Raw genomic sequence first — 21,371 nt, forward strand, 5'->3', positions numbered from 1 at the left:
GGCAATGAGTGATGCCTTGTACTTCCTATGCAAGTCTCCAGGGGATGAGGATGTGATGTTATGATTGATCAGTGAGTGCAGGTATTCTCAGCGGAGCTGTCCATTACAATGGCTTCAAAACAAAACAAAACAGAAAACAAGGCGGATATAGGTGATTACCATCACTACTGAAAACTCCCTAATTTCTCTTCCCAGTCAATTCTCACCCCAAAGTCAATCACTTTTCTGAAAAAAATTTCCACCATTGATAATGTTATCCTGTTCTAGAACGGTATACAAATGGCATCACACAGATACCACCCTGTATCTGGGTTCTTTCATTTATTCCGTTATTTTGATTGTATGACTCTGCCACAGTTTATTTATCCGTTTTCCCACGAAGGATATTGAGTCCAAACACTGGTAGCCAGCTGCGGGAAATTGCTTCCAACTGATCCTAACGCGTTCCCCTTCTTTTCTCCGCCGCCTCCCATCCCTCTGCGTCTTACCCTTGCAGCTGGGAAGCCAGAGAGCTCCCAGTGGGCAGCTGTTTGTGGACTAGATTTGACTGACAGCCAAGATGCCCAGTGATCAGAGCCCTCCGGACTCCGAGTCGGCTTCGCCCATTTGACGTACTTCCGAAAATCGTGTTTGGTTTTTGTTTAATCTTGTATTAAATCTAGTGTCTAGCGAATTGGGAGAATTGGATGTACCCTTAAAAATTGGTTTAAGAAGTCATCCTTTTCGATAGGAACCCTCCCGTCTGGTCAGGTATGAGACCGGAACTTTGACGCGTTGCTCTCGCGTTTTGAAATGTCCCTTCCAGGACGCCATCCCCTTCCCGATACGCTAAGCGCTGGTCGAGCGCCCTGGCCTTCCGGGAGGTCTAGGAAGTCGCTTGGCTGTCTGCGGGAGGCGGGGTTCTTCCCGCACGCCGCGAAGTAAACCTGCGGGTGTAGACCCGACTCCTGGCGACGGGAGGAGTGGAGTGGGGAGGGGCGGGGCGGTCCCGTGGCCGCTGATCTTGACGAGGGTCCTCCGACGCTGCGGCTGTCTGACCGACAGGTGGCCATTCATTCCGGTGCAGGAGCGGGAGCCCCTTCGGGGGCACTTTTCGCACCGTGCCCAGCCCGAAGGAGCGCGGCCCTGCGCTTACCCTGGGCTGCTGCCCACTTTCTCCGAGCCGAGGGCGTCCCCCTTCTCCCACCCTGCGGCTCCGGCCTTCGCCGCCATGGCGTTTCCCCATCGGCTGGACGCCCCAGAGCTGCCGGACTTCTCCATGCTCAAGAGACTGGCCCGAGACCAGCTCATCTATCTGCTGGAGCAGGTCAGTGCCCGCCCCGCCGGGGGCCTTTCCCACACCAGCAGTTTAGCGCTCGCTGGACGCAGAGTGCTTCCGTGCGGCGTCCCCTTGATCTTGGTCCAGGCCCTTGGTATTGTCCTTGGAGTTTCTATAGCAGGTGCAAACATGAAGCATTTAGGGAGGAAAACCAGGCTTGGGACCTGGCAGAGAGTTCATGAAAGTCACTTCTTTTTCGTAGAGGCAAAGGAGAACAGTCGTGCATCAGGGGGTTGAAAAGATGGTTAAGACGCCTGTGTCCTTGGGGATTTACTCTAGTAGGAGCCTTGTGAAATGCAAATTACCACATAGGGGATATCACGTGGTAAATGGGTGATAGCTACAGTGTCCTAGCGTTCAGAACAAGCGTGCATCTCTAGTTGGAGTGGTCTAGGAGTTTGAAGGATTCTAGGATTGTGAAGAATAGCATGTTTCCCTTGGAGATGGAGAAGCATGTTCCAAGCAGATGGTTGGTAGGAGCAAAGTTGGGGAACCAGTGAAGGACAGGACATACGCAGAAGAGAGCAGTCAGAAGTTATGCACGAGGCATTTAGGACCCACTGAAGGTTTTCTTTCCCCATCTACCCAGTGAGGCAGTGCTTGAAGATGATTCTCAAAGCCATGTGTGGAGGGCGGTAAATGGGCAACAAGAAAAATGCTAGTTAGGAGACCATAGATCAGGGAAAATTAGCGCCAGTGGGAAGTGATGGCTTTTTCATTCCTGACAAAGGAAGACTCAAAGACTTACTGGTTGTTTGGGAAGGCTGAGAGAGAAGCGAAGCTGAGTTTGAGATTTTGATCTTGTCTTACTTGGAAAATAATGCCGTTGCTGTAGTTGTAATAGGTTATATTCATATTTATTTGTTTAATGTCCATGTTCCCCACTAGATTAGAAGGTCCTGGAGAACAAGGAACACATCTGTTTTGTTCAACACTGTGTACCCAATGAGTACGTAGCAAAGAGAGTCAAGCAATAGCATGTGCTTGATAAATGTATATGTATATATATTTTTTAATTTTTAAAATTTATTTTTGAGAGGGAGAGACAGCACGAGCATGGGAGGGTCAGAGAGAGAGAGAGAGATACAGAATCCAAAGACAGGCACCTGGCTCTGAGCTAGCTGTCAGCACATAGCCCAGTGCAGGGCTCAAACCCACGAACCAAAAGATCATGACCTGAGCGGAAGTCAGACGCTTAACTGACTGAGCCACCCAGGCACCCCAATAAATCTATATATGCTTATTTCTTTTTAGGAGAGGGAGAGAGAGAGCCCGCATGAGTGGAAGAGGGACAGAGAGACAGGAGAGAGAGAATCCCAAGCAGGTTACACGCTGTCAGTGCAGAGCCTGATGTGCGGCTCAGTCCCACAACCCTGAGATCATGACCTGAACTGAAATCAAGAGTCAGCTGCCTAGCCGAGTGAGCCACTCAAGCCGCCTTTACCATTTTTTTTTTTTTGCATGAACGTTGGAAATGAAAAGAATTAGAGGTATCGGCCGATTAGTTTGGGTTTGGACAGGGTCAAGTGAAGGTGCTGGTAGACACTGCTTGTGACATGCAGCAGGTAGAAATGTGCAGCTGGGGTGACCGTGGGGACTTGGAGGAACCTCCGGTGATCTGGGACAAAATTTTACATCCCGTCCTAATGCCCCGTAGTGGTAGCACAGTGATTTGCACGTAAAAGACTCCACAAACGTATGAGGAATTGAAAAGAGGTGCTAGTTAAAGCCGCCAGTTCACACGAGAAGCGCACGAAAGTGAGGCCAAGGGTAGGAACTTGGAAGTGGGGCTCAGGAAGAGCTGCGCACGAGGGTGACTCAACACGGCCAAAGCGGGGTTCTGTGCCATCGTATCCTCTTCGAACTGATTTCGTCCGACATAACTCTTGTTGACGGGCACTGCTCTTCAGGCTGGAGACCTCAGCAGCTTCTTTGACTCCCCCTTCCCTCCCCGTACTGAACTGAACCAGTTTGCCAAGTCCTAAAGGTATTTCCTTACACCTGACTTTAAATACAGATTATGAAGTAACATGTGCACGTCATAGAGAAGGTAGAAGATAAGGGAAAGTTTAAAGAGAAAAACACCAACCTACAGTTCAACTAGCAGATACAAGCACTTTTAACATTCAGATATTTAAAAATTTCATCTCACACGTTCCCTGTACCCGGAACCTCGTTTTGTGCACAGCACCACCGGCTAGACCGGGTCCTCGTCCAGTGCCGCACGCTCGGGCTGCGGGGACTGTTGCTTTCACCTCGCAGGTGACTCCTGGCCTCCGCTTTCTCATGCCCCCAATCCACTGGACCCGCGGTGCCCAGATTTATGTAACTAAAATTTTGCTTCAGGGCGCAAAAGCGTTTTTTTGCCCTTGTTCGAACAGGATCGACTCCAAGCTCCCTAACCTCACATTGGGGTCAATGGTTCCAATCCTATTCCCCACCACTCCCCTACTTCAGGACCTCCCAGCCTCAGGGCCGCTGTCATTTGGGGCTGGCTGGTTCTTGGCTGTGGGACTGCCCTGTGCCCTGCGGGATGTTTTAGCAGCTTCTCTACCCATTAGATGCCAGTAACCACCCCCCCTCCTGCCCCAAGTCAGATAACCAGAAATGTCTCCAGGTGCTGCCACAGGGCCCCTGTGGGGCAGGACCGCCCCCAGTCGAGAACCATTGAGCTGCCTGTCCCTTATGCATCAACCAAACCGAATTGCTTGTCCCATCCGTAACCACTCAGCCTGTTCTCTTTCCCCGGCCTTTGCTGGGCCACCATCTTCATACATCGCTGCCAACTCCCTACCTATTTGCCAAGGCTTAGCTGAGGACAAACTTTCTATTTTAAGTTTATTTACTTAGAGAAAGCGTGAGCAGAGGAGGCGCAGAAAGAAAGGGAGAGAATCTCAAGCAGGATCTGAGCTGTTGGGGCAAAGCCTGATGCAGGACTCGAACTCACAAACTGTGAAATCATGACCTAAGCCAAAATCAAATATCAGACGCTTAGCTATTGAGCCATACAGGCGCCCCGAGAGGAAACTTTTTTTATTATTTAAAAAAAGATTTTTTAATGTTTACTTTTTGAGAGCGAGAGACAGAGCATGGGCAGGGGAGGGGCAGAAGGAGAGGGAGACATAGAGTTCAAAGCAGGCTCCTGGCTCTGAGCTGTCAGCTCAGAGCCCAGTGCAGGGCTCGAACTCACGGACCATGAGATGATGACCTAAGCTGAAGTTGGACGCTCAACTGACTGAGCCCCCCAGGCACCCCATCGTGGCCTCGAGAGGAAACTTTTTTTTTTTTTTTTTTTTAATGGAGCCAAGAAGGCCTTTATTGGGATCTGCAATTCCCGGGCGAGATTCCGTGACTCAGGGAGTGGAGAGTCAGGGAAGTCGCCGAGAGGAAACTTTTAACAATGTCCCTCTTACTGCCGCTCAGTGTGAGCTCTCCTTCCCCTGAGCAGACAAGAAAGCAGGGTCAGGAATGATGCGGGAGTCAGACAGCAGGGGATGGGGATGGGAGGTTAGGTGGGTGGCTGAGGACGGCTCCGGCCTACATTCTCTGCATTGAACATGGTTGGTTTTTGTAAATCAGAAGAAAAATCTACTCACAAATATACGGCAGTCACCTGAGGGGTTGCCGGATGCAAGGTGGGGCCTTGTTTGACTTGGCTTTGTTCAGCAGGCGAGCGTGGTTATTGGGAGGTAGAGTGGAGAACAGGGGTGATGATGCAGAACAAGGTCACTGGCAAGCTGGAGTGTGGACTGACAAGGCCTTGACCTTGGAAAGAAGGTGAAATAACTTTCCGCTGGCAGAAAGTGAGAAGGGAGACAGGGTGAACATATAAAGAAATGCCCAGTGTGGATATAGACCACGAATAAGGTGCCGGAGGGGACGATGTGGGGCCCAGCGCTCTCCCAACTCAGTCTGTGCTTTTGTTAAGTGGATGACTGGACAGGCTCTCAGCGGAGGGAGCGTGGGTGGCCTGGGAGTGACCCACAATACTGTGCCCTTCAGCTCCCAGGAAAAAAAGACTTGTTCATTGAGGCGGATCTCATGAGCCCTTTGGATCGGATCGCCAACGTCTCCATCCTGAAGGTACGTGCCCCTTTTGCCAGTGGACTCGGGCCTCTCTTTCCCATTAAGCAGTTTTGCTTTCAGTGAACAGTACAAGTTCCCGAAGACCGACCACGTGACTGCTGCACACAGGGGAGCTGCATCCGTGGATGAAACGGGATCGAGGCTGCTGTTTGGATTGTTTCCGAATCGTTTGGTCCTGGGTTTTTGTTTCTGTTTTTGTTAGTCCTGTTGCCAGTGTGAGGGAAGTTCAGCGGGATGGTTGTCGGGGTGACAGTGTGATTCCTAGAAAGTACCGCCAGCAGGAGCCTTACTGCAGTCCTCTGTGTCATGCCGTGGGTTTCCAAGCACTTACGTCCTTGGTCCTGTTGGCTTCTCTCTGCAGCAACACGAAGTGGACAAGCTGTACAAGGTGGAGAACAAGCCGGCCATCAGCTCCAGTGAACAGTGAGTGTCTGGGAGCGTCCGGCCGCCGGAGGAGGGCCCCAGGCGGGAGGAGGGCCCCGCTGGGCTGCCTCCGGCCGGGCCTGGGTGGGGGTCGGGCGCCATGTTTGCGATGGCTTTGTCTCCCTGCACTTCTGCAACCTCATGCCTAAGTGATGCCGGGGCCTCGTAACTGCCTCCCTTCCAGCACTTTCTCCCTCCCTTGTTCTCTTCTCTCTCTAATCCAGTTTGCTGTCTCTAACCAGATTGATTCATCGTTCAAAAATATTTCTATTATGCTGCTCACAGGAACCTCCGAGGCTCCCCTCCCTTACCGACTACAGTCCAGATTGCCCATCGCAGAGGCCAAGGCTGTCTCCAGTGCGCCTCATGCTGCCTTTCCAGCCTCCTCTGTCACTTGCCCCCTCAAGCCTTTGCTCAACACGCACTTGCACGTGCCGCCCCGCTTTGCCCCCCCCCCCTCCATTCACTGCATGCACTTCTCTCCTGCCCTCCTGCTCCTGCGAAAAACGCCGGGCCTTCCGAGCCTGGCCCCACCCACTCCATGAAGCCCGGGGGCGCTGTTGCAGTCCGGGGGCGCCTCTCCTCTTCCACATTTCCCTGCTGTTTAGCATCCGTCCTGATCACCTGGCATCCGGGCATGTACAGCCTGTTGTCTGGCCTTTGTTTTTTATATTGTTTGTTTTTCAATCAATGTTAAGTAAACATTCATCCTCCCTTAGAGGAAAACACCCTGGTGTGAGAAACACTATCTTGTATTATTTTTAATACTTGATTATTAATATACTCCATACATATGTGCGTCTGATTTCGCCCAGTAGATTGTAAATTACGGGAGAGCAGGACCCCCGCCCCCCCCCCCCACCGGCCCAGGGCCAGGGTAGCTGCGGTGCGGAAGGGAGGCTTCTGCACTCGCTGTGTGGAGGCCAGCACAGCCGGCCCGCCCTTGGCCCGGCTGAGAACGGCAGGCTGGGCAGGAGGAGCAGATGGCCAGAGACTTCAGTGGTTTCAGGTTCCCCCGAGCTGCCATCGTGACTCCCCTTCACAGCGGCTTTCTGGGTCCTCTCCCCTCTCGCCCGCAGGTTGTGCTTCTTGGTCAGACCCCGCATCAAGAACATGCGATACGTAGCCAGTGAGTATGCCGCGGTGCCACGGGTACCGGGACCTGGGGAGGAGCGGGCTGGGTTAAGGGCCTGGGCCGTGCGGACATTTTATTTTATTTTAATTTTTATTTTTATTTAAATATTTCTTTATTTTTTTAATGTTTGTTTATTTTTGAGAGACGGAGAGACAGAGCATGAGCAGGGGAAGGACAGAGAGAGAAGGAGACAAAGAACATGAAGCAGGCTCCATGCTCTGAACTGTCAGCATGGAGCCCGACACAGGGCTCAAACTCACAAACCGCAAGATCATGAGCTGTGCCAAAGTCGGCCACTTAACTGACTGAGCCACCCATACGCCCCAGTGAGGACCTTTTAATAAGAAAAGATGGTTCGAGGGCTGCCTGGGTGGCACATTTGATTAAGCAGCTGACTTCAGCTCAGGTGGTGATCATGTGGCCCATGGGTTCGAGCCCCACATTGGGCGCTGGGCTAACAGTGCAGAGCCTGTTTGGGATTCTCTCTCCCTCTCTCTCTGCTCCTCCCCCACTTGCTCTTTTTCTGTCTCTCTCTGAACAAGCTTTAAAAAAACCACTTTCAAAAGAAAAGATGTTTCGAGTTGGCCATGCGTCTTGCAGAGGATGTCCACTTCGTTGCTTCCCGTCTAACAGACGGCCCGGGCTTTCTGGGCTGCTTCCTCGTGTCTGTAGGTCTCGTCAATGCTGACAAATCGGCTGGCCGAACTCGGAAATACAAGGTGATCTTCAGCCCTCAGAAGGTGAGTCCGGGAGCCGGTGGGAGCAGGAGAAGGTAGATCAGGATGGAAGGCTGGGAAGGGGCCAGGGCCCAACAGCTCCGTCTCCCCAAAGCAAACTGTCCTTGTCTTGTCATCGCTGTGGTCCTGATTGTTTAGCGGAGGGTCTGTCATCTCACTGCCCCACTTAAGCATTGTGGACTTGTGAGAGGTGGCCTCTACGTCACTTCTTTTTGTTTTTTATTATTACATTTTTTGTTTTTATTTATTTATTTTTAAATAGTTTATTGTCAAATTGGTTTCCATACAACGCCCAGTGCTCTTCCCCACAAGTGCCCTCCTCCATCACCACCACCTCTTTTCCCCTCCCCCTCCCCCTTCACCCTCGGTTCGTTTTCAGTGTTCAATAGCCTCTCAGTACGTCTACTTAGGACGTGGAAGCTGCTCTGCCTCCTTCTAACAAATGTCTGTATCATAAGGTGCACTCTTCTATGGTGTCAGTGACTTCCTCCCTCCATCCCTTTAATAATAAATACAATAAATCGTTACCGTCCCCCACACCCAGTGCTCATCCAGGCATATGAGCGGCCCCTCCCCGGGCTACTGGAACTATGCCGCTGCGCTTTGGCAGAGCCGTTCTTCCACGAAAAAGGAACCTTAGAGACCACTTTCCTCCACCCCAGCTTTGAGCAGCGGAGGGAAGGCCGGCCCACCATCCCACAGTGAGCTAGCATAACCTGGCTAGGTCTCTTCCAGCCTCTTTAGCTCAGTAACTGTAGTGTTCAGGGTCCTGCCAGAGCTCCTCCGTCTCCTGATTCCATCAAGCTCCGCTCTCACCCCACGTCAGCAAGGTGCATCATGGGTACATCCTCGGTCTCACTGATGAGAAGGAACGGTGTACCCGGCACTGCCTGCCCGGGGCCTGTAAAGCCGAACCAAATAGTGCACGCCGCAGGAAGAGCAGAGAGAAATTAAGGTAGACAGGACAGGGATTTATTCTTTTTCTCTTTTCCCCCCAGAAAACTTAGAGAAAATAGAAGCAAGAGCTAAGACTCAGACAATAAAGTCAAAGTGGGTGTGAATCCTGGCCTAGCTCTGATTACCTGTGTGATCCTGGATGGGGTACTCAACTGCTCTGTGTCCCAGTTTGCTCTTCTAGAAGATGGAGTTGATAGTAGTACTTACCTCTTTTTTTGGTAACATAACAGGGCTGAGCGTTTTTACTTTTTATTATTTTAATTTCAGTGTAGTGAACGTACAGTGTAATTAGTTTTCAGTGTATAACACAGTGACTCACGAATTCCATACATCCCCCCTCGCTCATCACAAGCGCCCTCCTTACGCCCCGTCCCGTCCCCCCACCCCCCGCACCTCCCATCTGGTGACCATCGACATGTCGTCTGTAGTCAAGAGTGTTGCTGGGTTCATGTCTCACTCTCTTTTGTTTTTCCTTTGCTCATTTGTTTTGTTTCTTAAATTCCACGTGTGAGGGGCGCCTGGGTGGCTCAGTCGGTTCAGCGTTCGACTCTTGATTTCAGCTCAGGTCTTGATCCCCTGGTTGTGAGATTGAGCCCCACGTTGGGCTCTGCACTGACAGTGCGGACCCTGCTTGGGATTCTCTCTCTCATTCTCTCTCTGCCCCTCCCCTGCGCCCATTCTCGTTCTCTCTCTCTCTCTCAAAATAAATAAACTTTAAAAAATTCTACATATGATTGAAATCATATGGTATTTATCTTTCTCTGACTTGTTTCTCTTAGCATTATGCTTTCTAGATCCATCCATGCTGTTGCAAATGGCAAGTATTTACTTCTTATTTAAGTAACTTTTAATTTTTGTTACGAAATCTAGTGAAATCACAGGCTTATATCGTTTTCTGATCATGTGAAAGGAATAAGAAGGAAGAGTCCATGATCTTCCATTGAAGATCGTTTGAAGGTTTGCAGAACAGACTTATGGCTATTTGTCCTGTTTAGAAATACAGATATGTCAAGGGCAAGAAATTATTGAGTATGATAACTATTCAGAATTACGGGTTACACTCCAATGTTACTAAAGGAGCTATGGCAATAAATTCTAGCTTTCGGAGTCTTACAAAACCCCTTTTTTCAAATTATACTTCCAAGGACAGATGTGTTTAAACAGGGAATAGAACAAGTCAGTAATAGTTTCAGATAATCCTACAAACCTCCCTGTCACACAGAACAAAATTAGTATTTCGATGAATCTTCTCCACCTCACATCCTAACTAATCAGGTTCTTTGACCTGATTTTATGTCCCTGGACCATCTCTCCCTCAGTAGCCGTAGCAAAGAGATATCTCTCTTTCTTCCTGAGACTCCTCTTGTTAATTATGAAGATTGGCAGATTTTGAATTCGATCAGCCCTAAAAGGAGGCCTACAGTTTCAGTTTTACTGACAGAAATGAGTGAGGGATGGGAGCCTGGCTGGCTCAGTCCATAGAACACACAACTCTTGATCTTAGGGTTGTGAGTTCGAGCCCCACGTTGGGCATAGAGCCTACTTTATTTTTCTTTTTATTAAAAACTTTTTTTTTCATGTTTATTTTAGAGAGAGAGCATGCAAGCAGGGGAGAGGCAGAGTGAGAGGGAGACACAGAATCCAAAGCAGGCTCCAGGCTCTGAGCCATCAACATAGACACCAACATGGGGCTAGAACCCACGAACCATAAGATCATGACCTGAGCTGAAGTCAGTCAGGTAGTCTTCTGAGCCACCCAAGAGCCCCAGAGCCTACTTTAAAAAAAAAAGGGGGGAGGGAGCCTGGGTGGCTCAGTTGGTTAGGCATCCAACTCTCGGTTTCGGCTCAGTCATGACCTTGCGGTTCATGAGTCCGAGCCCCATGTTGGGCTCTGCACTGAGTGCACAGCCTGCTTGGATTCTCTTTTTCTCTCCTTCTCTCTCCACCCCTCTGCTGATTGCTCACTCTCTCTCAAAATAAACATTAAAAAAAAAGAAAGAAAATGAAATGAGGGATGAATAGGAGTTTTCTGTGTCAAGTAAAATAAAGAGCACAGAGCGTTAATTCCCCACCTACTGTAGCGTCAACACGAGGGTCACGAGATAATCCTCGGAAGCACTGACGACAACGCCCAGCACGTGTAAAACGACGGGTGCCATCGTCGTCCGTGTCAGTCCTCATTGCCTCTGATGATTTCGGCTTCATCCCACTTGTCTCAAAGGAGGAAGCGGCTCTGGCCTCTTCCCCTCCCCCATCAGCCAGTGCACCTGTGCTCTTGGCCCTCTGCCCATGCCCCTTCTCTAACCTCTTGCTTTGTTACGTAGATCTTTCTCTTCTCTCTTCAACCATGTCTGTCTCCTTTTTTTTTTAACTATTTTTGAGAGAGAGACAGAATTCGAGCAGGGGAGGGGCAGAGAGAGAGGGAGACACAGAATCCGAAGCAGGCTCCAGGCTCTGAGCGGTCAGCACGGAGCCCGACGCGGGGCTCGAACCCACGACCTGTGAGATCATGACCTGAGCCAAAGTTGGACGTGGCTTCTAAGTAATCCTCCCTGCTCTCTGTTGTGGTCTGCCTTCTGTTGTATGCAGACCTCTGTGAAGACGTCCTGCTGCCGCGTCCCGCATGCCCCTCCCGCCGTGGTCTTTAAATCGAGTCCCCCAGGGCCCTGTTGTCAAATCCAGTGATGCCTGGTTCGTGCTCATCCCAATTAAGGTCTCCAGCATTTGACACTGTTGCCCATTCTTCCTGAGACTCTGACCTTCCTGCATCCCCTGCTCCCACCCACGTCTCAGCCTTGTCTTCTCTGCCAGGTCTCGCACTCTGTGCCCTTTTAATTTTGGTGTTCCCTAGAATCCTCCCTGTAGCACTTGTGTTCCTCTGTGTTCTTTTCTTTTGCACAAACCACCTACTTTATTTGTTAACTCTTTTTTGAGAGAGAGAGAGAGAGAGAGAGAGACAGAGCATGAATGGGGGAGGAGCAGATAGAGAGGGAGACAGAATCCAAAGTAGGCTCCAGGCTCTGAGCTGTCAGCACAGAGCCTGACACAGGGCTCCACCTCACAAACTGTGAGATCGTGACCTGAACCAAAGTGGGATGCATATCCAACTGAGCCACGCAGATGCCCCACAAACCACCTATTCAACACCCTGTGCCACTGACTCCGGGCTGGGCCCCACACCCTTCTCAGTGACTCCAGGGGTCCCCTGGACACGCGCTAACCAGACCTCGCCACGCCACCACCCCTCCTCTGTCGCCTGCTCCGCCTCCCCTATTTCTGAGGCGAGGTCATGCCCTCCCTCCCATGTCCGTCTTCAGGACTCGCCCCTCCTTGACAGCTGAGCTACCTGCTCCTTTGTGGGGTTTTCCAGTGTCTCCGGGAGAGAAGAGCGCCGGACTGAATACATAACGGAGATGGAAGGGAAACAAAGCCCCGGGCTCAGGGGTCCCAGCGGCCCTCCCTGCCCCGCAGAGCCCACGGTCTGCAGGGGGCAGCGCTGGGCTCCGTAGGTGTTGTCCTGAGCAGTGCCGGCGGAGGGCCTCCCGAGACGTGGGAAGTCCAGAGAAGAAGGGGGTCCCCAGCCGCTCCCTTTTGTCTTTCAGTTTCACGCGTGTGAGATGGTGCTGGAGGAAGAGGGGGTCTATGGAGGTGAGAGGAGGCGACTGCGTGGAAACGGGGAGCACGAAGGGAGTGATCGCCGGCCCCGCGTCTGCCTGGGGGCCTGGAAGGAGGGGAGGGCCCTGACGGGAAGGCTGAAGGGGAGGCCAGGCGCCGCCATCCCTGCCTTCCAAGATGCCCACAGGGAGCGAGTGCACCTTCCCTCCATTCTGCTCGCCCCTCTGCTTGATCTGAGCACAGTGCTCCCAGCTGGCGCCGCTGGTGCCGCACCCCCAGGGGCCTGCTTGGCCTGTGGTCGGCCCCCCGCCGTGTGCTGCTCCCTCCTTTCCTCCAGCCATGGGCACTTCACACGCGCTGTGCCTATGGGTTTCCGTAGTATGGTGGTCATCACGCTCGCCTAACACACATGCTGTTCCTGTTGCCTAGAATATTCTTCACGCTCAGCTTTTTTTTTTCTACTCCATATCCCAATTTTGCTCAGATTCTAAGCCTAAATGCCACGTGTTTAGGGAAGTGTTCCCTCTACCCCAGCGCCCTGTATGCTCCCCGTGCCCCCTGTTGTTGAGGGTCGATCCTGAATACTTGTGCTCCTGGGATCGTTCTTTGGCTCCGTGGGGCACAGCCCTGATGAGATGTGTCCAGTGCGTTTCCACTCCGTTGAGATTCTCTCGCAGAAGATGGGGAGCGTGTCCGTCGGTCCCCACCACGCCCCTCCCCCCCGGGCTGCGCCTCTGTGGCTCCTGCCAGTGTTTGTCCGCAGGGAGCGAGCGTTTCCTCCGCACTGTGGTCGGCACTCTCACACACACACACGCCCCTTGTCACAACTTTGAACTCTTCAGGGTGCTGAATATGTCTTGTTTATCTCTGGATGTCCCATGCTTCGTGTCGTGCTGGGCACGTGGTGGGCGCTCCGACATTTCTGCATGACCGCGGGGACCTCTCACCACGGATCCCCGTGCCTTCCGCAGGGAGACTCACACTCTCTGTGCCCGCAGATGTCAGCTGTGACGAGTGGGCCTTCTCCCTGCTGCCTCTCGATGTGGATCTGTTGAGCATGGAGCTCCCAGAATTTTTCAGGGACTACTTCTTGGTAAGTGCAGGGTCCTGGGGTCTTGGCCTTGACAGGTGGGGACACACATGGAGTCCGGTGGGCTACAGGGGGCTAGAAATACCGAGGGAACCTTCATCTAACTCGGGAGACTGATTTCCTGGTTGAATGCTACCAGTTGATGCCCACAAGACTTGCTCTGGGGCCAGTCCGAATGAATGCTTTCCGGCAGTCCCCCCACCCGGCCTTCCTGCCCTGGCCCCCCTCCAGATGTGTCTGTTGGGGTGGCCCATATCTCTGTGGCCCATGTGGCCCCTGCAGGAAGGCGATCAGCGTTGGATCAACACGGTGGTGCAGGCCTTGCACCTTCTCAGCACTCTGTACGGACCCTTCCCTAACTGCTACGGCATTGGCAGATGTGCCAAGGTGGGCACTGGCGGTACCGTTGTCCCGATAGCCCCCATTCTGCCCGTTCTCTACCCACCAAGGACTGCCCCCGGGCACGTGTGATAAGAGGCATATTCTTTAGCTCACTTTCCTTGTTCCGGAATAGGTCCTCCAAGAGGAGGACTTGTGTGGCTATCAGGCCAGAGCCAAGGGCTCCGGGGTGACGCTACTGCATGTCTTCTTTGGGGGCAGGGATGCTTTCCCCTCGGCATGGGGCGGGGGCGAGGTGTGGGAACAGGTGTGGGTGTAGGAGGCCACACTGTTAACGATTAGTTTCCCTCCCGGGGTCAAGGAGAGGTGTCACTTGGAAAAGAGTTGGCTTCAGTAGGCTCAGGCTGTCGCAGGGACCTGGACACAAGACTAGGGATGTCCTGGTCCCCGGCAGATGTCATATGAATTGTGGAGGACTCTGGAAGAGGAGGAGGATTGCGAAACCAAGGGTCGAAGGCCAGAAGTTGGACACATCTTCCTCCTGGACAGAGGTATGGCATGCTCGCACTCCTGTCGTTTTTGGAGCCTCAGAGACACGATATGGCGAACATGGCGGCCCAGTTGGGATCCTCAGGTTGGGGCTGTGGATGCGGTCGCTGATGGGGAGCGTGGCGCGTGGGCCCCGTGGAGACACGGGAGATGACGCGGAGTGAACTGGGCAGGCGCGTGGGTCAGGGGACCCTCATGGTTGGGAATCTCGTTTCAGACGTGGACTTCGTGACGGCACTTTGCTCCCAGGTGGTTTACGAGGGCCTGGTGGATGACACCTTCCGCATCAAGTGTGGTAAGTGGGGTCCCGCAGGATGGAGGTGGTCTCGGCAGCTGGGGCCTCCTGCGTGGGGCAGGGGTGGTGGGAGAGCCACGGACTCGGAGCCGACTGCTGGCTTCCGGATAGTTGGGGAAGGGCAGGCCAGGAAGGCCTCGCCGGAGAGCCTCATGGCCGCTCTCCCTGCTTTCAAAGGGAGTGTCGACTTTGGCCCAGAAGTCACATCCTCTGACAGGAGCTTAAAGGTGCTGCTCAACGCTGAGGACAAGGTGAGGGGCCGGGTGCTGGCTGTGGGCTTGCCCGGGGCGTGGGCCCGGCTCTGGGAGGGGAGGCCGAGCTGTGGAAGAGGGAGTCCCCACCGGGAGCGAGCTCAGCCCGGAGCACAGAGCTGGTATTTGACGTACGCTCGGGAGATCAACTCCGCGTTCTCCATTCTCCGTGATTCTGCCAGAACAGCCGGGTGCTGCCCTCCTGCCTCCTCACACTCCCGAGGGGGGAGGGGCTGGGGAGGGGCATCTCCGTGGTAAGTCGTTGCCGTCTGGTTCCCCTTGTAGGTGTTTCATGAGATTCGTAACGAGCACTTCTCCAACGTCTTTGGCTTTTTGAGCCAGAAGGCCCGGAACTTGCAGGCTCAGTATGACGTGAGGCCCTAGGCCCAGGCTCCTCTGTTCCGCTTCCCCAGTGGCTTCCCAAGGCTGCTGCTCTTCAGCTCCCTACCACAGCCTGAGGCGGGGACCTGAGGGAGGGTGGTGGCCGCTCAGGCCCGAGGGCCGGGAGAGGCTGACGGGGCGCCGGCTCTTCCCCCAGCGCCGGAGGGGCATGGACATCAAGCAGATGAAGAACTTCGTGTCCCAGGAGCTCAAGGGGCTGAAACAGGAGCACCGCCTGCTGAGTGTCCGTAGGTTTCAGCTTGAGGGGCAGGCAAAAGTGGGGGCGCTGCAGAGATCTCTCTCTCCCGGGAGAGGAGGTCTCTGTCCCCCCAGCACACAGTGATCCTGTTTTGTCTGAAGTGGAAAGAAAGGCTTCTGCATTTTGCCTTAGAAGATTTTTTTTTATTGCTATAGGTTTATCGGCTATAACAATCACAATGTTAGATGACTTTATTACATAGTTAAAGTACCAGATATTATTCTTACTGGTTTATATGCATTCTCTCACCTAATCACATAACTGCCTCCACCATGGCCAGTAAGACGTATTTATTCTTCTGGATAATAAAGGCACGGCCCCGTCGAAGTGGGAATACGTCAGCTCGCTTTTTGTCCCGTCTGCAGATATTGGGGCCTGTGAATCCATCATGAAGAAGAAGACCAAGCAGGACTTCCAGGAGCTCATCAAGACTGAGCACGGTAGCTGCGGCGGCCCGGCTCGGCTCCTGCCCCTTCCCACCCAGCACAGATGCCTTCTGGCTCCTTCAGCCGATGCTGGCTGTGTGGGGTGCTGCTTCCTGCTAGAACTCCTGGGGGTCCTTGGTCCACCCCAAGGATGGAGGAAGACGGGGGGACAGACACCTGTGAGCACAGATGGCAGCCCCCTCCCTTTCCCCGTAACAGGCTCCCCTGTGTTTCCTCACAGCGCTGCTGGAAGGCTTCAACATCCGAGAGAGCACCAGCTACATTGAAGAGCACATAGACCGGCAGGTGAGCAGGGGGCGGAGGTTCCGGGATCGCCGGTTCACGGCGGGGCCGGCCCCCAGCCGGAGGAAGGGAGAGAAGAGTGTAGGTCAGGAAACTTGAACTGTCTCTGGCTCTTTCTTCCCGTGTAGGTGTCACCTATAGAGAGCCTTCGCCTCATGTGCCTTTTGTCCATCACCGAGAATGGTGAGCCCTGGAACCGAAGATTCCAGATTGTAAAGCCGTACCTTAGTGACAGAAGAAATCACGCTGAAGGACAGAGACGGATGTGCTAGCAGAGAGAGCATTTCCCAGTAGTTTGGATACTTTCCCCCATAAAGTAAAGCAGCTTTTGTTCTGAGTGAGACACCCCAGGTCCCAGTTTATTGTCCCAGCCCAAAGCAGGACCACAGCCAAGCCCCCAGAACAGGCCCTGTTGCGTCGGAGGACTGCAGAGGCTTCGCGCCGAGTGCCATCTGTCCCAGCCGGCCTCCTGCCTTCAGTGAGGTTTCAGACTCAAGATCCAGTCCAGGGGAAGGGGACAGCCGAACAATTTCACAAACATTTCTAAAAGCTCCGATTCTGTGTCCTTTCGTGGCAGACTTTTAACCTGCCTCTGCAGCCTTTTCACCTGTTTTTCCCCCGTTGGAAGTGTAGCTGGCACACGATGGCACGTTAGTTTCAGGTGTACGACACCGTGTCGGGACGCTGGGGCCCCCACAGGGACAGCTACCGCCTGTCACCACACAGCGCTGTTAGAGTGCCGGCAGCTGTTCCCCGTGCCGTCCGTCCCCATGACTTACTGCCCCCGCGGCCGGAGGCGCCTTCCACTCCTTCCACCCTTTACGGCCACTGGTGTTCACTGCGCAGCCCTCCAGGTGGGGACTGGTCTTCAGGCCCCAAGGAGTCAGGTGGGGACTGGTCTCTGCCCCAAGGAGTGGTTTGCTTATTCTGCATGTCCTGAGGTGACTGCGGTTGCAAGCCCATTGTCCCCACCTCCCTGGAGGGTGGCGTGTCTGGCTGCACTTCGGGACCTCATCTGGACTTCTGTCCTATTCCTCGTTAGTGGGAAAGCGGTTCTCAGTAGCGCTGGCCCGCCGCCAGGAAGGAACCGAACACAAGCCCCTTCTCCCTCCTGCTGCAGCCCTCCGCCACCCCCGCTGGGAGCAGCCTATGTCCCCGCGTCCCCCCTCGGCGCCCTCGAGGCTCAGGGCTCTGTCTTGGAACCCTCAGATCCAGGCTCTTTCACTGAGCAAGCTTAAATTTAGGAATCAGTTTGGAATAGACTGGATAGGATGCAAGGTTAACATTTACTGATTCCCTTCCTCCTGGTTAAGGGTTTTTTGAGGGGAGCAAGAGGGTGGTTGAGTGGTTTGGCCATAGCTGGTGTTCGCATGAGCCTGTCTTCCCTTCCCTGCCAGGTCTGATTCCCAAGGATTACCGATCTCTGAAAACACAGTACCTGCAGGTGAGGCCAGGAGGGTGCCCTCTGGGGGGAACTTAGTGGAGGGAGGTCATGGGACATTCCTGAAGGACACAGCAGTGACCCCTTTCCTGTCTGCGCCCCCATTTTGTTCCCTGTCTGGCCTCCCTCTTAGAGTGTCTTGGGACAGTCACCTTGCAGCGCGTGGAGACCCTCCCACGCCCTGGTCTCTCCCACGCTCGTTCTCTGGGGTGGCCGGTGCTGGGAGAACCAGAGCCCCAGAGCTGAGTTCTTCCCCCGGGGTCTCCCTCACTTTAGCGTCTTACAAGGCATTGATACAGCTTTCCTTCCAGGTCTTTCTCCAGTCTCCGCTCATCTGCGAAGCCCTTCCCACCTCCCTTACATCAGGGGTCTTCTCTGTTCTCTCTGTTTCGTGCTTCTGTGTCTCCCTTGTTTGGTGTTTGGTTATTTCTTCAGGGCACAGGATCCCTGACCCTTCTCTCCCTCCCCTCCACACCACCCAACACCGCAGGGTGTGGTGCACGCTCAGTAAATGGCTGAATTGCATTTTCTTCAGAGCTATGGCCCAGAGCACCTGCTAACCTTCTCCAATCTGCGGCGGGCGGGGCTCCTGACGGAGCAGGCGCCTGGGGACACCCTCACGGCTGTGGAGAGTAAAGTGAGCAAGCTGGTGACAGACAAGGCTGCAGGTGAGCAGGGGGCACGGGCAGCCCCTTCCTTGTCCCGAATCCCCTCTGCTCGCAATAGGCAGAGCACCCCGGGAGGGAGCGAATGAGTCGGGGGAGGGGAACGGGATTGTGCATGCTCACTGTCATTACCACTGCTTTGACCACTTACTGAGTGCTCAGACCTTTAGATAACAGTTCCTCAGTCCTCAGAAAGTTCATGATCTCCGTTTTATAGATAAGGAAACAGGCTCAGAGAGGTCACAGACTTGTTCAAGGTCCCTCTGTTAGTCCGATTTGAACCCAGGTCAGTTTGACTCCAAGGCCCACCAACACACTTAGCCAGTAAGCCAGGGCCACCCTGCTGATTGCCCTTAGCAGATAGTTGGCACCCACTGTGGTGGGGGAGGGGTGGGGAACGTCTTGCTCCGGTCCAGGGAATTCTAGGTGAGCGGCTTTGAAGAGGATCTTGAGACGGTCCCGCCATTTGTCATTTCCTGAGCGCTTTCACCTGCAACGATGTCATGACCCCCCCCCCCACTACCTCCCCATAGCCTTAGATGAATTCCAGCACAGATTTCCTTCCCAGGGAAGATTACTGATGCCTTCAGTTCTCTGGCCAAGAGGAGCAATTTTCGTGCCATCAGCAAGAAGCTGAATTTGGTACGTAGGAGCAGGACGGACGGGCAGCCGAGGGTCCAGTCCGTCGTGGAGTGCTTGGAATCCACAGAAACCTGTCGTTTTGTTCTTATAAAGATCCTCTGTTCGGCAGCATTGCAGCATGAGTTTAATTTAATAACGAGACAAGAGACAAGACACAGAGCACCGGGGTGGTTCAGTCAGTTAAGTGTCAGACTTCAGCTCAGAACATGATCTCACAGTTTGTGAGTTCAAGCCCCACATCAGGCTCTGTGCTCTGTCTCCCTCTCTCTCTCTGCCCCTCCCCTGCTCCCACTCTGTGTGTGTGTGTCTGTGTCTAAAAAATAAACGTTAAAAAGGAGATAAGACACAAAGATTCATTCACTTAATAAACCTGTAACAAGCACCCGCCAATCCCAGAGGAAGGCTGAGTGCCACATCAGTGACAGGCATGGCCTGTGTCACCAGGAAATCAGCAAAGGGGCATCTTTCTTTCCAGCCCTTCTAGGGAGCATGGTGAGTTCATTCAGGAGAACCTGGCTGCTGAATAAAAGCTTTAATCTTTGGTTAGGGAGTCTTTTTTTTTTTTAATAGGGATTTTGCCCGTGTTCCCTTTCGTTGAAATAAGAACTGTTTGGAGGAACTACTTTTCCGTGACTGTGTAAAGGGCTGCGCCTCATGTAGTCCCCTTTGCCCTTCAGATCCCACGTGTAGATGGCGAGTATGACCTGAAAGTGCCACGGGACATGGCGTATGTCTTCAGCGGCGCCTACGTGCCCCTCAGCTGCCGAATCATTGAGCAGGTGAGTTCGAGTGACCGCTCCCGTATATACCTCGCGCTCAGCGCTCAGCTCTCTCTGGCCACCCGCCCCCGCCCCCCCCCCCCCCCCCCCCCCCCCCCCCCCCCCCCCCCCCGCGCCCCGCCTGCCCCGACTGTTAGGCGACCGTTAGCCTGGTAACTGACGAGAACCGCGAGGGTCGCTGCGCTTCCTAGGCCTGACACTGTCTCAGGCTCGAAGCGTCGCCTGTGCCCCCCAGGTGCTGGAGAGGCGGAGCTGGCAAGGTCTGGACGAGGTGCTGCGGCTGCTCAACTGCAGCGAGTTGGCCTTCACAGGTGCGTGGCCTTGACCGCACGGGCGGGGCGGGCTGGGCGGGGCGCTGGCGCAGCACTCGCGCATCCGCTCTGATCTTCGCAGACATGGCCAAGGACGACAAGGCCTCCAGCGAGTGCCTGCGCCTCGTCTTCGTGGTGTTCTTGGGTGGCTGCACGTTCTCGGAGATCTCGGCCCTCCGGTTCCTGGGCAGGGAGAAAGGTAGGAGGGAGCAGGAGGCGGGGTGTGGGGGACAGAGGGCAGCGCTGGAGTCTGGCTGTGGGCTGGGTGGCAGGGGGCCCTGGCCACCGCGTGCGGCAGCTCGTCGTGTGCCAGACGGGGGCTCGGGCGCGGCTGGGTCTGATCCGGCAGGGCTGCGGCCGGAGGGCTGGATGTGGCCGGTGCTGGGGGCCCCTGTCGGCTCTTAGTCACGGATGTCGGGGCTTTTGACTCCACAGGCTTCAGGTTCATTTTCCTGACCACGGCCGTCACCAACAGTGCTCGCCTTATGGAAGCCATGAGCGAGGTGAAGGCCTGACGCTCTCCACGCCGGGGCTGCCCTCGGCCCCGCCCCGTTTCCCGAGGGGCTGCCGGAATTTGGCCCCAGCTGCTAACGGAGTGTCCGCCAACCACCCTGCGCGGAGCCCGGGAACGCGGGACTTGTTTGGGATTTAGCGAAAAGTTATGTGAGCGGAGCAGTTGCTTCCTGGCCCAGCGCCCCCCCCCCCCCGCCGGTTTCCCCCCACCCCGGGATATTTCCCTTTTTTTGTTCATGAAGTGCAGCTAGGGCTGAAAAGACAGGAGGAGGAAGAGGGACCTTTTGCCAAATCCTGTTTGAGGATCATTGTAAATAAAGCCTCTGCTCTCAGATGTCATGTTTAGTTCTTGCCACGCATTTCCATCTTCTCAGTGGAGCACAGGGGGGCTTTCCACGGGTTCGTGTGTTCTGCGGCCTGGACCCCACCTGGTGCTCCCCTGCGGCTCGCCGTGTACCAGAGTTTCCCTGCCATAAAATGAGGGGGGTGGATTAGAACAGGTGATCGGTAAGCACCCTTCCAATTCTAAAAAAAAATTTGTAATGTTTTTAATTTTGAGAGAGAGAGAGTGTAAGCAGGGGAGGGTCAGAGAGAGAGGGAGACACAGTATTTGAGGACAGGCTCCAGCCCCTGAGCCGTCAGCACAGAGCCTGACACGGGGCTTGAACACATGTAGTATGAGATCATGACCTGAGCTGAAGTCGGGCACCTAACAGACTGAGCCACCAGGCGCCCCTCCATTATTTCTAAATGCTTCTGGTTCATCCTTTCCTCACTGTCCCAATGGCAGAGATACTTAATATTTTTTACCTGGGTTTTTGCAAGACTGCCCCTTCCAGTCGCTCTGCTTCCTATCT

General features: G+C 54.0%; 1 protein-coding gene across 2 annotated transcripts; it reads left to right on the forward strand.

Moving 5' to 3' along the window:
- Window positions 1-830: 830 nt before the first annotated feature.
- Window positions 831-20,848, forward strand: VPS33B (VPS33B late endosome and lysosome associated). Of its 2 annotated transcripts, XM_029951316.1 has the most exons (23): window positions 879-1,306; window positions 5,321-5,401; window positions 5,766-5,827; window positions 6,907-6,956; window positions 7,635-7,702; window positions 12,259-12,304; window positions 13,270-13,364; window positions 13,644-13,748; window positions 14,155-14,251; window positions 14,467-14,544; window positions 14,722-14,795; window positions 15,081-15,167; window positions 15,334-15,424; window positions 15,801-15,875; window positions 16,102-16,166; window positions 16,292-16,346; window positions 17,561-17,607; window positions 18,140-18,272; window positions 18,838-18,911; window positions 19,589-19,690; window positions 19,926-20,001; window positions 20,084-20,200; window positions 20,437-20,848. In XM_029951316.1, the coding sequence occupies exons 1-23, from the start codon at window positions 1,211-1,213 to the stop codon at window positions 20,514-20,516; spliced, it is 1,854 nt and encodes a 617-aa protein (XP_029807176.1). In that variant the 5' UTR covers window positions 879-1,210; the 3' UTR covers window positions 20,517-20,848. The 2 variants fall into 2 exon arrangements, with proteins under 2 accessions (XP_029807177.1, XP_029807176.1); XM_029951317.1 differs by lacking the exons at window positions 19,926-20,001; window positions 20,084-20,200; window positions 20,437-20,848 and having other exon boundaries at window positions 831-1,306; window positions 18,803-18,911; window positions 19,589-19,677.
- The last annotated feature ends 523 nt before the right edge of the window (window positions 20,849-21,371 follow it).

The sequence above is a fragment of the Suricata suricatta genome, chromosome 9 (assembly GCF_006229205.1).
Source record: "Suricata suricatta isolate VVHF042 chromosome 9, meerkat_22Aug2017_6uvM2_HiC, whole genome shotgun sequence".
Taxonomy (NCBI): Eukaryota; Metazoa; Chordata; class Mammalia; order Carnivora; family Herpestidae; genus Suricata; species Suricata suricatta.

Bases quoted from the DNA above. Each gene is read 5' to 3' on its own strand.
- VPS33B (XM_029951316.1), top strand. From the start codon at position 1,211: ATGGCGTTTCCCCATCGGCTGGACGCCCCAGAGCTGCCGGACTTCTCC. The intron at 7,703-12,258 runs GTGAGTCCGGGA...TTTGTCTTTCAG, and splicing joins TGATCTTCAGCCCTCAGAAG to TTTCACGCGTGTGAGATGGT. The intron at 14,545-14,721 runs GTAAGTGGGGTC...CTGCTTTCAAAG, and splicing joins CACCTTCCGCATCAAGTGTG to GGAGTGTCGACTTTGGCCCA.